The sequence below is a fragment of the Gnatocerus cornutus genome, chromosome 4 (genome assembly GCF_029298725.1).
Source record: "Gnatocerus cornutus isolate USDA-ARS CGAHR chromosome 4, icGnaCorn1.1, whole genome shotgun sequence".
Lineage (NCBI taxonomy): Eukaryota > Metazoa > Arthropoda > Insecta > Coleoptera > Tenebrionidae > Gnatocerus > Gnatocerus cornutus.
The window spans coordinates 6,580,499-6,595,232 of NC_142236.1; the positions used below are offsets into that span (position 1 = coordinate 6,580,499).

The window sequence follows — 14,734 nt, forward strand, 5'->3', positions numbered from 1 at the left end:
AGAAAAAAGCATAAACATTGTTTTTTAAATTGAAAAGCACGCGTGTTTCAACATGAATGTCATAAAACTCGTTTTTAATATACTATTAAAGACCTGAAAAAAATAAATATGAAAAAAAAATTGAAAAAAAATCGATTACCCTAAAAACCATGTATAAAGAAAACTAAAAAAATGTTGAGGCAGAATTAGACAAGTAGAACACATAAAACACCCTCAAAGTAAAGGGAAAATTCAATAAAAATTAAAAACTTTTGTGAATTCAACAAAAACGCTAAAAGATTAAAACAATGTTAGAAAAATTTGGGAATAAAAATGTAAAAAAAATTGTGACAAATTCGGAGAATCAGAAATAAAATCGAACAAATCTAGCAAATCAAAAAAGATTTGATAGAGAATTTCATAATAAAACACAGAAATAAAAACCAAATATAAACTTGATTGTTTAAATAATCAATCAAATTAAACCTTAAAGAGATTCAGAAATAATCTAGAATCTAAAAAAATTAATTGAACCTAAAAGGCATTGAGAAAAAGAAAAATCCAATTTTTACATGTTTGCATTCTTCTTTTAAATGTTTAGTCTTTCTGCTTTCTTTAGATTCTTATTTTTTAAGATCTTCGAATGCTTTGGCTTTATCCGAATCTCCTGTTCAACTCTTTCATTCTTCAAATTGTTCGAGTATGTTGTGAAATTATTTTCTTTTATCCTCTCAATTGAGATTTTTCAGATTTTTGAAATTTTTAACGAATTTTTAGATTGCTTTTAATTATCTTTTCAAATTATTCATATAATTAATTTGTTGGCATTACTCAATTTGTATTGGAAGCAAGATGAGCGGTCGTAGATAAAACGTTGTACTTCACACAAGTTGTTTCCTTAATTTTCCACCTTAAAAATCAAGAAAAAAATTAATTTTATTGGTGGCGCCATCTATTAAAAGATTCAAAAATTGCAGTGACATTGTCAAAAAAGTGGCAAATACAAAATTTTTCTGACGTTTCAAAAATTTAAGTGTAGTCAACAGTCAGGTCGGTATGATCGACAGTCAGGTCCTTGCATTATTGGAAATACTAAAAAATCTGTCGTATTTTGAAATAAAAAAATTAAAACTGTCAAAATTGACAATGCAAAAAATTAAGGTAACTAATTCTAAGTGGAGTTTTTCACCATGCGACAATTAGATGACATTGACGTCTAAGATTTTTGTTTTTTCAAAGCTTTTTGAAAATCTGTCACTGCACGTCTCTCCAGAAAATGCCGCCTTTAAACTTGTGAGATCAAGAGTGTAAAGAAATGACTCGATTAGAAATTACTCAAGAAGGCAGTGGTTCTAAATATAAAAACAATTTTAGACGCGATTTTGTAGTTGCGTTAATTTGTTCCGTTCTCTCAATAAATAATTAATTTCATTTTTTTCTGTTTCACTATTAGCTGAAAGAAAATTGTGTACAACGTTTTATCAAGATAATAAATGAGCTGCTGAAATGTAAGTATACAGAGCGATAACGTCTAGGACCTCTAAGAATGTTTTGTAAATAATCCTCCTTGGAACTTCTGCATTTTTCTAACATAGATGTCCCCGCAAATTGGTCACGTCTCTAATGATTACCGGTAGTCGGAATCAAAATTCTAATTCCCATCTCCAAGGTGGTCTCAACCCTGTAATAACCCCACTGAGCGATATATGGCACTATTACCCCACGATACCACCCCATTAATTCCACTTCTCGCCTTTATCAACGGAAACAGTCACCTAAATATATAATTTCGAAATTGCGGTGACCCTTTCATCGCTTCCGAGAAGCAGTCAAGTGCAAAGATTTCGCAATTTGCGGCTTGCTGTGCGTATTATAAAGAAATTTACATTGTAGAATAGTGGCGACGTCGGACTTGGGGTTGGGCGTGTCGAATTAAGGGTGAGATTGCTTTTTGAAACGAACTACCCCTTGCGGAACATCAGTCATTTTGATGTTTTGATGGGTGGTGGAGTTGTCAACGTGGCCGAAATTGGAAATATTTTCGGGAATTTCACCTTGTTGGTCTTGAATTAAATGTGGCGCCCCAAATTATTATCAATTCGAAAATCGCCTCGTCACGCCAAAATATTTGAAGACAATTCAATCGGTCGGCTTTTCGTATATAATTTCGCGCTAAAACAATATCATTACCTCTCAAATAACAATAATTCCGGGCAGAAGCATCCGAGCCGAAAAAATCCTGTCGATATCCATAAAGCTCGATCGAAACCTCAGATTACATCAACTCTTCGCGGAGGTCTTCAGCTATCATTTTTAAGATCGGTGGACATTTTTGGTTGTCCATAAACTCGATCCTGGTTAAAAAAAGCATCCGCAACTCTATCCCTTCTAAACACCCTTAATAGCTGCAGGGTGAGAAAAACAGTTTCGATAATCGGAGGCTATTATGGATCGCAGACTATTACGATTCGACATAAATCAAAAATTGTATGAAGTTATTTTGTCTCGAAAACAAACATTGGCTCAGACGTATCATTACGGGAATTATGCGCCAATATAAAATGCAATAAAAACCAGAGGCTAATTGCTAATTAGTTGCGAGGCGGCACGCGAAATGCGCTGTGCTTAACGATGGGAAAGAAACCCGTTTACCACTTCATTATGGGTTAAATGGGTATGGACGATGGGTGCGAAACGACGGAAAAAATGACATTATGACATGTTTGCATACGCTTGTCAAAAAGAGATTTGCACCTATTTGTGTGAAAAAATGCGTGTAATTGGAGGGAGGTCGGGCGGATTGCTGGAGGATAGCACCAGAAATTGCGCTTATTATATGAGAAGATAAATTATGCTATGACCAACCAAATTGCTGAATATTTAAATGTCTAAATATTCGTGCAAGAAATTCCTGCCCGCACCTTTAGTTCAACAATTTTTTCAAAACGCTTGCGGGTTTGACTAGGGGGAAAAATTTTGTAGGATTTTAATAAAAATAATGCGAATAAGAGCTAAGAAAAAAAAATCTGAAAAGATTAAGCTTCTGAAAAAAAGATCTAGAAAAAAGGTCCTAACTTTTCCGTAGCTCTCTTTGTTGTATAAAATATAAAAATAATACATTAATTAATTGAAATAAAAATTCAAGTCTATAGAAAACGAAGTTTACGAAAAAAAGTCCACAGTATTTTCAGGTTCTCCGACTTTTAAAGGCCACCTAGTATGAAATTGCTGAATATTTTAAATGTTTAAATATTCATGCAAGAAAGTTTCTTTGGGCGCAAATTCCAACCAGCACTTTCAGTTCAACCATTTTTTAAAACTCTCGATAATAACAAACACAGGTATGGCTAGCTGAAGGAATATTATTATACAGGTGATTTTTTAAAAACGGCAGGCGTTGTAGAATTTTTATTTATAAACCGAATTTAAAAATTTAAAAAACAAATTAAATGGTTTTTAATTTCATATAAACTGATGATTTCAAAATTTTTCTAAATGTCTTAGTATCTTCTGGGCGATACTCAACTTTCTTATTTTAAATTGGAACCCATATTTATTTTTTCATAATTTGGAAGATGTTAATTTTCTTGATTGAGAAATGTGTAATATGTTCTACTTTTACAAAAAATATTTTTTAAAACATTATCAAAATTGAAAAAAAATAAGCAATAAAAGTTAATAAAATCTAGGTGCATGGTGTCAAATAAAAGAATGCCGTTATTGTAATGTCAAAAAGCAGCAAATAACAGAAAGGATCGGCATTTTTTTTGAAATTATTAATAACAAAAGACAATAATAATTACAAATCAGGAAAAACAACTACCAAATTTAATTAAAATACTGTTGAAACGCCATCCCATTTTTTTCATTGCACAATTGACACCTACGAGAAATGCATTGTGTATTATAAGGTGTAGCCCCATCTTGTTGAAAGAAAACTTGTTCTTTCTGTTATTTGCAGCTTTTTGACATTACAATAACGATATTGTGTTATTTGACACCATGCACCTAGATTTTATTAACTTTTATTGCCTAAATTTTTTCATTTTTGATATTTTTTTTTAAATATTTTTTGTAAAAGTAGAACATATTACACATTTCTGAATCAAAAAAATTAATATAATCCAAATTATGAAAAAAAAATATGGGTGCCAATTTAAAATAAGAAAGTTGAGTATCGCCCAAAGAAATACTAAAACATTTACAAAAATTTTAAAATCATCAGTTTATAGTAAATTAAAAACCATTTAATTTGTTTTTTAAATTTTTGTATTTTCTGTATTTTCTTTACATTTTTTTTAAGTTCTTTAAATTCTTTTTTAATTCTGCTTGATGTCAGAAATGCACCAAAAAATGCAAAGTATGCCTATAAAAACTTTCAAAAAGGCACTGCAAACATCATTACAGCACCAGTTTGAAATGACAAAGAATGACTTTTCAATCTGACTGATCAAAAATCGTGCTTTAATAAGCCATTTTTAATAGAGTTTTAGTGACTTCTTTTTGTAGCACGGTTTTTAGTTTCAGTCTGAAAGTGTATTATTATAATGTAATACATACCAGGTGTCCTAGAACTCGTGACCTAGAGAAAAAAAGCTTATGAAGGCAACAATTCTGAACCAAAATTTCAAATTAATTTCGATTTCAATTTCGGTAGCCAATCCGAAAACTAAACAAAATTTGAAAATTGGTAACTATGGACACATACTATCGTCCATTGGTTAAATTCTTGTTGCCTAGGAAATTGGGGTGGTCTTTTACTTCATCTCTAAAATAAGCTTTCGGGATTGGTTGTTATTTTTTATCCGTTCTCGAATACTATTAAACTTTATCAATTTGTGTTTCTCTTGCTCTGTGGGTCACGAGTTTTGGAACACTCTGTAAAAGGAAACAATTTAAAGACGATTGCAAAAAAACAAAATAGAAAATTTTATAACTAGTTTGAAAAAAGTAAAGTAAAGATGAATGGACTGAGACAAATATGTGGACAAATAGATAGAAGGATGAATAATAAATGGATAGATAAATAGCTAGACAGATAAATAGTCATACATGGTATTCCGAAACTCGTGACCTAGAGAAAACTGGCTTATGAAGGCAACAATTCTGAAACACAATTTCAAAACAAAAATTTTTTAGCTCAAAAATAATCGAGTTAAGACGAAAAAACACTAGCCAATCCCGGAGCTCTCCTGGTTCTCTGGGTCATGAGTTCTGGGACAGCCTGTATAGATCGAGATCGAGATGTTAAAGCAGATGAATTTGAAGAGAAATAGAAAGATGGAGAGATGGACAGATTGAATGTGAATAGGCAAATGGACAGATTGATTGGCAGATAGATAGAGAGATAAACAGGCTGATAGATATACAGTTAAACAAAGAGATAGACAGATAGACAGTCAGACGTATATAGACTCAAATAAACAGGCAGATTGACAAACAGATAGAGAGACAAATATACTGGCAGACAGATACATAGACAAATAAAAGATAAATATACAGTTTTAAACAAGCTGATTGACAAACAGACAGACAAAGATATATCTAACAAATATGCAGACAGATGGACAGGCAGATAGATATACAGATAAACAGATATCTGCAGAGATACAGAATGGGCAGATGGATAAATGGACTAAAAGGAATAGATGGATAGATGGATAGATAGATAGATATAACTTACTAAGAGATTTCAAATACACTATTTGAAGTATTCAAAAATTGAATATTAAAAGAAAAATAAAATCTATAGACAGATAGATGAACAAATAGATGAAAAGATGAATAGATGGATAGATGTAAAAATGAATAAATGGATAGATAAATAGATGAATAAAATTTACTGAGAGATTTGAAACAAACTATGTATTTGAAGAATTTAAAAATTTTATCTAAAAGGAAAAATAGAATCTATAATTAAATTGATAAACAAACGAAAAAATAAACAGAATTTCAATAAAAATTGCATAGATGAACAGATAGACAGACAGACTGAAAGACAGATGGGTAGATTGATACATGGACATAGACAAATAAACAAACAAAAAGACAGAAAAACTGATAGACGGACAGATAGACTGAGAAACACATATACACATTGACAGATAGACAATTAAACCAATAGACAAATAAACAGATAGACACAGACAGACAGATAAATGGACAGATAGACGGATATACATATAGACAGATAGACAAATAAACAGATATACAGACAGACATACATACAGGTGCATAGACTGATAGACAAACAAACAAACAGACAAATACTCACACATAAACAGACAAATAGACAGACAGGTGAATACATACAGATGGGCAGATGGACAGATAGATAGGTTTTGTCAAGTTTTAAAGAAATCATTAAAAAAATTTATTAATCGGATCTAAAAAAAAGAACGGTAAGCACTATTCTTTACTATAGAAAGTGAATGTATAGATGGATTGATCGACAGATAGACAGATGGACAAATAGATGTATTAGATGAATATATAATATCTATATAATTTATAGAGGAATTTCCAAAAAACCATTTGAGGAATTAGAAAAATTAATCTAAAAGAAAGAATACTCGTAACAAAAATTTCCGTAATTTTAAATATTTTCGGAAAATTTAGAGTAAGGATACATAGAATTTAAAAAATCTGACGACTAAACCTAAAGATAGGAGTGAAAAAAGAACCAACAATTTTCTGATATTATACTCCAAAGAATGATTTCTCAGAAAACAGAATGATTTCAAAAATAGTAAAAAATTTAAAATGTATTTTTTTAAAAATCCAAATGTAAAAGATTGAAAGTGCTGAAACAACATAAACTAAAAGATTAAATATACAAAAATATGAAAAAACAGTTTTCCTCTGAATGCAAATGGCTGCAATAAATCTTAAGAAATCTAAAATGTAGTAGAAAAGAATCTAAAAGTATAAAAATTTAAAGAATTTAAATAATTCGATTGGATCTATAAATTTACAAACAAGTAAGAATCGAACAGAATTTTAAAAAATTTAATCACAATTTCATAAGTAAATTTATGAATAAAACAGAATCTAGGAATTGTAGAGAATCAAACAATCCAAGCCCATTTTCAAGAGAATTTGAGAACTTCAAGATCCATTTAAAACCAGGAATTTACGACTGTTGTAATTGAAGAACAAACAAGAATTTAAAGAATGTAATAAAGCATGTTAATTTAAATATATCTCAGAAATTTTCGAAAATTAATATTTAAAAAGCTTGATAAGATATTGGGAAAAGGAAAAGAACTTAAAAAGTTACGAAATTAAGAGAACTGAAAATCAGAAAAAAAATAAAATTTTTAAAAAATCTTTTAGTGAAATATCTCTATAGATAAACCTGATGAAAGTATCAACTGATAGGTAAAATATACAGAGTGGATCAATGTAGAGATAGGTAAAGTGATAAACGATCATGCTAGATAGATATTGAAACGGTTGCTTCGAGGGTATCCCATCCATTATCTAGATGTATCTTTCATTTGTACTTATCTATAACACATAGGTAGTCGTACTTTTGTACCTTCAGTTAACTCCTTCAACTTATGAACTCCATAAAGTACAATTTTTACTGATATTCGACTTTTGCTCACGTGGGCGGAATCAAACCAAAGTTAGAAAAAGTCAACTATTGCAGTAATATGCACGTGGATTTGATAAATCCCCTGATAATGGCCTAAGACACAAATTTTTAATTTGTTTTTTTTCAGGAGCTTCATCCCTGACCGCACACATTGCCTAAACGCCCCTCGTGTGCAATATTGCGGTATAAAAATTTAGCAGTAAATCAAGCGTGACTGATCGTGGCCTCCAGTGCCGCCTCCTCCCGAATAAGTTATAAATTTCAGTGAAAAATTGAAATCGACTTGGGCCAGAATTGAAATAGTCTTGCTACTTTACGACGTGGAGATTACAGCCCTTGATTATAGGGCGCTAATTTGCCCTTTAGCGTGAATTATGATCCGTGGTAAAGGCATATCAAAACCCCCGCTAATGAGAGAATTCTTCTGGTACTAAAAATCTAGAATCGAGTCACTTTCACCACCGGAAATGATATTAGATTTTCGTCGCCCATTATCACCCATCAAAGTTGATTTCGCCAGATGGGCGGTGATGGCGATGGAGATAAACCCCGAATAATATAACCCTATAAACCATAAAATTAGCAATGGTCGTCTGTGTCATAGTCGGCACCGGTGTATCGCTGTCGGCAAATCTGCGGATTCTTTTGTGGGGTTAGATGGGTCTTTTCTGGTACCATTATTTTAATATGGGCAAAAATGGCATTGTTATTAAATTAGAGTGGGCACAAGCGCGTAATGAAATTGTGACGTTGCGAAGGGATTCTTGGCGTCGGAATGTTGAGGGATGGTTTCTCACAAGAAGATGACTGAGATTAGTGAGGCTGGTCAAGGCTACCGTGGGAAATTCTTTTCTCTTCGAGCGGCTAAAACTCCAACGTCCGCTCTCTGCTAGAGGCTGGTCCTTGATAAGTTCTTTCGATTATTTTTTTCAAAAAACTGTAATGATTCTTATTTGCACGCCTCTTCCGGTTAGACCGGAAGTAGTCGTCAATTTGATTATTTTAAATAGAACACTCCATAAATTTAGGACTCAAAATTTTATTATTTAAAAAAATTATTCATGATTTTTCTGAACATCTGAGCAAATAAATACAATTTTGTTCCAAAGAAAGTAGATGTATTTAAAACCGACACTACTTGGAAAATATGCAAGGTGTGATTTGCAGGCAGTTAATTTTCAATTCCTTTAAAAGATAAAAAAGAATTAAAACAGAAAAACAAGTATCAAAAAGAATGTGAAAAATTGATCGAAAAATTCATGATAATTAAAAAAAATCTCAACAAATCGCACTAAATACTAAAAAACTCTAGAAGAACAGAAGAAATGCAAAAGCATGTAAAGAATTTAAACAAATAATAGATAATAAAAGTCTAAATAAAAGTCTAAAAAGTCTAAAGAATGTAAAGTGTCTAAAGAGTCTAAACAAGTTCAAAAACTCTCCAAATTTGACTGATTTACTATCAAAACTACGAAAATTACAGACTTAAATAGAAAATATTAAAAATTTTGACGCTGTCTTAAAAGTAAAATGTTCAAAAACAATTTCAAAGTCCAAATTTAGAGATTTATGACAGTAAAAGGACAATTTCAATATAATAATTTCGCAAGATTTTATTGCTTAAGTATCAAAACTATTTAAATTACAGGTTTGAATAGAAAATGTTGAAAATATTTAGTCTTAGAAACAAAAAATTCTAAAAAATTTCTAAATTGCTTAGTTAATTAACAAGTCAAGATTAGCAGTCTCTATAAATTTGATTGTCTGTGTATCAAAAATAATAAAGTTACAAGAATGAACAGAAAATTTAGGCTCGAGTTAAAACTGAAATTAAAAGTTAAAATCAATCTTTTCTTCAAATTTGACTGCCTTAAAATCAAAACTACGAATATTACAGACTTAAATTTTGGAAAATTTTGACCATATCCAAAAATATTTTTTTTTTAAATTTCCTGAGTTGGCCTGAATTTGTGAAGTTTATGACAGTAATTTGTCAGTTTAAAAATAATAATGTCGTAAATTTTTATTGCTCTAGTATCAAAACTTCTTAAATTACAAGTTTGGAAAAAAAGTTGAAAATATTTACAATGTCAAAAATAAAAATTTCTAAAAATGTTCTGTATTGCTCTAAGTTTGTAGGATTTAATTAATAAGTCAAAATAAGCAGAGTCTAAAGAGTCTAAAGAGTCTAAAGAGTCTAAAGAGTCTAAAGAGTCTAAAGAGTCTAAAGAGTCTAAAGAGTCTAAAGAGTCTAAAGAGTCTAAAGAGTCTAAAGAGTCTAAAGAGTCTAAAGAGTCTAAAGAGTCTAAAGAGTCTAAAGAGTCTAAAGAGTCTTAAAAGTCTAAAGAGTTTAAAGGGTCTAAAGAGTCTAAAGAATCTAAAGAGTCTAAAGAGTCTAAAGAGTCTCAAGAGTCTAAAGAGTCTAAAGAGTCTAAAGAGTCTCAAGAGTCTAAAAAGTCTAAAGAGTCTAAACAGACGAAGAGTCTAAAGAGTCTAAAAGAGTCAAAAAATATCACTAAATTTGATTGATCTACTATCAAAACTACAAAAATTACAGACTTAAATAGAAAATTCTAGAAATTTTTGAATTGCTCTAAGTTTTTGGAATTTGGGACAGTTAATTAACAATTATTAGCAATCTCTATAATTTTGATTGTTTTTGTATCAAAAATAATAAAGTTACAAGCATTAACAGAAAATTTTAGAAACTTTTGGCTCGGTTTAAACCTGAAATTGTTTGTGTTACTCTAAATTTTGTGGAATTTGGGACATTTAATTAAATAGTTAAAATCAATATTTTCTTCAAATTTGACTGCCTCAGTATCAAAACTGCGAATATTACAGACTTAAATTTTAGGAAATTTTGATCATTTTTAAAATATTTTTTTTTAATTTCCTTTGTTGGCCTAAATTTGTGCAATTTATGACAGTAAATTGACAGTTCAAAAATAATAATGTCGTAAATTTTTATTGCTTTAGTATCAAAACTACTTTAAATTTCAACTTTAGAAAAAAATTAGAAAATATTTACAATGTCTTAAAAATAAAACTTTCTAAAAATGATCTGTATTGCTCTAAATTTGTAGGATTTGGACCAGTTGATTAATAAGTTAAAATAAGCAATCAAAAGAGTTTAAAGAGTCTAAAGAGTCTAAAGAGTCTAAAGAGTCTAAAGAGTCTAAAGAGTCTAAAGAGTCTAAAGAGTCTAAAAAGTCTAAAGAGTCTAAAAAGTCTAAAAAGTCTAAAGAGTCTAAAGAGTCCAAAGAGTCTAAAGAATCCAAAGAATCTAAAGAGTCTAAAGAGTCTAAAGAGTCTAAAGAGTCTAGAAGAGTCAAATATTTGATTGCTCTACTATCAAAACTACGAAAATTAGACTTAAATAGAAAATATTAGAAATTTAGACGTCTTCAAAATATTTTTTTTAGAATTTGGTGCAGTTAATAAACAATGCATGATTAGCAATCTCTCTAAATTCAACTGCCTTAGTATCAAAAGTAATAAAGTTACGAACATGAATAAAAAATTGTGAAAATTTTTAGCTCGTATAAAAATTAACTCAAAATTTTTGGCATTTGGAAAAGTTAATCAAAAAGTTAAAATCAATATTCTCTTCAAATTTGACTCTCTTAGTCCTATCAAAACTATTGTAAATTTTTACCTTTGCCAAAAATTAAAATTTCAAAAAATTTTCTCTCTTGGTCTAAATTTAGGGGCTTTAAAGTGTTATTGCTCTAGTATTACCAAAAACTACTTAAATTACAAGTTTGAATAAAAAATATTGGATATATGTATTTACAATGTTTTGAATATAAAAATTTCTAAAATTTGTCTGTATTGCTTTCAGTTTTTAAGATTTGGGGCAATTAATTAACAAGTCAAGATTAGCAATCTCTATAAATTTGATTGTGTTTGTATCAAAAATAATAAAGTTACAAGCGTGAACAGAAAATTTTGGTAACTTTTGGCTTCTGTTAAACCTAAAGTTTTCTAAAAATTGTCTATCAAAATTAGCAATATAAAAAGTCTAAAGAGTCTAAAGACAAAAAACAAAAAATTCCAAAGAATCAAAATTATTCTAAAAGTAAAGAATTGTGCAATTAATCGAAATTGGTCCCAGAAAAGAACAAAAATATACCTAATTTCGCTTATCTGTTTATATCAACTAATTTTCTGTTTACCCACCCGACCCGTCCATGTAAAACTGGAACCAAAAGTCTCCGAACATAAAGATGCAATGACCGCTGTCAATTTCGACTTTCCCTGCGGGCTGTCCGTCGCGCATTTATTTTCGCAATTCTGGGAAGATGAAACCACCACCATTGCGGTCCGTCGTCGTCCCCCCAGGTCTTCGTGTATCGGTAGCAACACTACGGAAATATCAATTACAAGAAGTGGTCCCTCTTTGAGCGACACGCGCATCGTCACGCGTTACCAGAGGCTTTAACAACGTCTAACAATGCCTTATTTATTAGCATACACGTTAAAACATTGTCTGTACACGTGCCGCCACTGTTTTCATTCGCTGGCGCAACATTTATGAATCAATTTTAAAACTATAGAGATCGGAGTTATCATATTTGAGTTTTGTGATTGTTTGCATAAAACACAAAAGAAATGGAGAGTTCGAAGGCTTTTGTTCGATGGAGTGTTTGCGAATGGAATAGAGGGATTTCAATTGATCCAATTAGTGGGGTATTTACATGCGATGAGTGGGGGAGAAAAATTCGGCTTTCAACGGGAAATTATCCAGGGTAGTTCTCGAATAACTCATTCGAATTTTTTCTCAAACAGTATAAATGATAAGGATTTCACATTTAGAAAAACCAAAGGAAGCGAATAAGACACCTTGAATAAAGATATTTATATTTTTGTGACACTTCCTGTTGTACCGGAAGTAGTAATCATTTGTAAAGTAGAATTACTTCTTGATTCTGAATCCGAAGCTTGTTTTACTCTATCAGGTTAAAACTTGATGATATTTGTAAAATAGGTGTTTTTATAGTATAAGTGTTTTTTGAATTAAAATAGTCGAAAAAGTATCAAAAAGATTGTGAAAAATTTTTTGTAAGTCCAAATTTAGAGATTTATGACAGTAAATCGTCAATTCAAATATAATATAGCAAAATTCATTCATGTTAATATTTTTGTGACACTTTACTTTTACTCTATCAGGTTAGAACTTGAATATATTTGTAAAATTGGAGTATAAGTGTTTTTTGAATTAAAATAGTCGAAAAAGTATCAAAAAGATTGAGAAAAATTTAAATAAATGAAAAATTGATCAAAGAACTCATGATAAAAGAATCTCAACAAATCGCACTAAATTCCAAAAAACTCTAAAAGAACAGAATGCAAAAGTATGTAAAAAATTAAAAAAAATAAAGTTTAAATAAAAGTCTAAAAGATCTAAAGAGTGTAAAGAGCCTAAAGAGTCTTAGAGTCCAAAAACGCTCCAAATTTGACTGATTTTATTATCAAAACTACGAAAAATACAGACTTAAATAGAAAATGTTGAAAATTTTGACGCTGTCTTAAAAGTAAAATGTTCAAAAACAATTTTTTGTAAGTCCAAATTTAGAGATTTATGACAGTAAAGGGACAATTTCAATATAATAATTTCGCAAAATGTTATTGCTCAAGTATCAAAACTATTTAAATTACAGGTTTGAATAGAAAACGTTGAAAATATATTTAGTCTTAAAAATAAAAAAATTTACAAATTTTCTGTATTGTTCTAAGTTTTTGGAATTTGGGACAGTTAATTAACAAGTCAATATTAGCAATCTCGATAATTTTGATTGTTTTTGTATCAAAAATAATAAAGTTACAAGCATAAACAAAAAATTTTAGAAACTTCTGGCTCGGTTTAAAACTGGAATTGTTTGTGTTTCTCTAAATTTTTGAGGTTTGGGACATTTAATTAAATAGTTAAAACCAATATTTTCGTTAAATTTGACTGCCTCAGTATTAAAACTGCGAATATTACAGACTTAAATTTCGGGAAATTTTGACCATTTTCAAAAATATATTTTTTTTAAATTCTTTTTGTTGGCTTAAATTTATGCAATTTATGACAGTAAGTTCACAGTTCAAAAATAATAATGTCGTAAATTTTTATTGCTCTAGTATCAAAACTACTTTAAATTTCAAGTTTGGAAAAAGTTTGTCTTAAAAAATAAAAATTTTCTGTATTGCTCTAAATTTGTAGGATTTGGACCAGTTAATAAATAAGTCAAAATAAGCAAGTGTCTAAAGATTCTGAAGAGTCTAAAGAGTCTAAAGAGTCTAAAGAGTCTAAAGAGTCTAAAGAGTCTAAAGAGTCTAAAGAGTCTAAAGAGTCTAAAGAGTCTAAAGAGTCTAAAGAGTCTAAAGAGTCTACAGAGTCTAAAGAGTCTAAAGAGTCTAAAGATTCTAAAGATTCTAAAGATTCTAAAAAGTCTAAAGAGTCTAAAGAGTCTAAAGAGTCTAAAGAGTCTAAAGAGTCTAAAGAGTCTAAAGAGTCTAAAGAGTCTAAAGAGTCTAAAGAGTCTAAAGAGTCTAAAAAGTCTAAAGAGTCTAAAGAGTCTAAAGAGTCTAAAGAGTCTAAAGAGTCTAAAGGGTCTAAAGAGTCTAAAGAGTTTAAAGAGTCTAAAGAGTCTAAAGAGTCTAAAGAGTCTAAAGAGTCTAAAGAATCTAAAGAGTCTAAAAAGTCTAAAGAGTGTAAAGAGTCTAAACAAACTGAAAAGTCTAAAGAGTCTAAAAGAGCCAAAAAATATTACTAAATTTGATTGCTCTACTATCAAAACTACGAAAATTACAGACTTAAATACAAAATATTAAAAATTTAGACGTCTTTAAAATATAATTTTTAGAATTTGGTGCAGTTAATAAACAATGCATGATTAGCAATCTCTCTAAATTCAACTGCCTTAGTATCAAAAGTAATAAAGTTCCGAACATGAATCAAAAATTGTGAAAATTTTTAGCTTGTATAAAAATTAACTCAAAATTTTGACTAAATTTGACTAAATTTGACTAATTTATTATCAAAACTACTAAAAATACAGAGTTAAATAGAAAATATTTGAAATTTTGACGCTGTCTTAATATTAAAATTATCAAAAAAGTCCAAATTTATGAGATTTATGACAGTAAATAGACAATTCCAATATAATA

General features: G+C 29.8%; 1 protein-coding gene across 1 annotated transcript in view; it reads right to left on the bottom strand.

Annotated features, from left to right (window-relative positions):
• The window catches only part of LOC148176267 (adult-specific cuticular protein ACP-20-like), a 50,634-nt gene that overhangs the window by 17,291 nt on the left and 18,609 nt on the right, over window positions 1–14,734 (bottom strand). Inside the window, exon 2 of the mRNA XM_088033811.1 lies at window positions 11,762–11,946. Within this exon, the coding sequence (XP_087889937.1) occupies window positions 11,762–11,899 (138 nt within the window). The 5' untranslated portion in view covers window positions 11,900–11,946. The remainder of the gene's footprint in view (window positions 1–11,761; window positions 11,947–14,734) is intronic.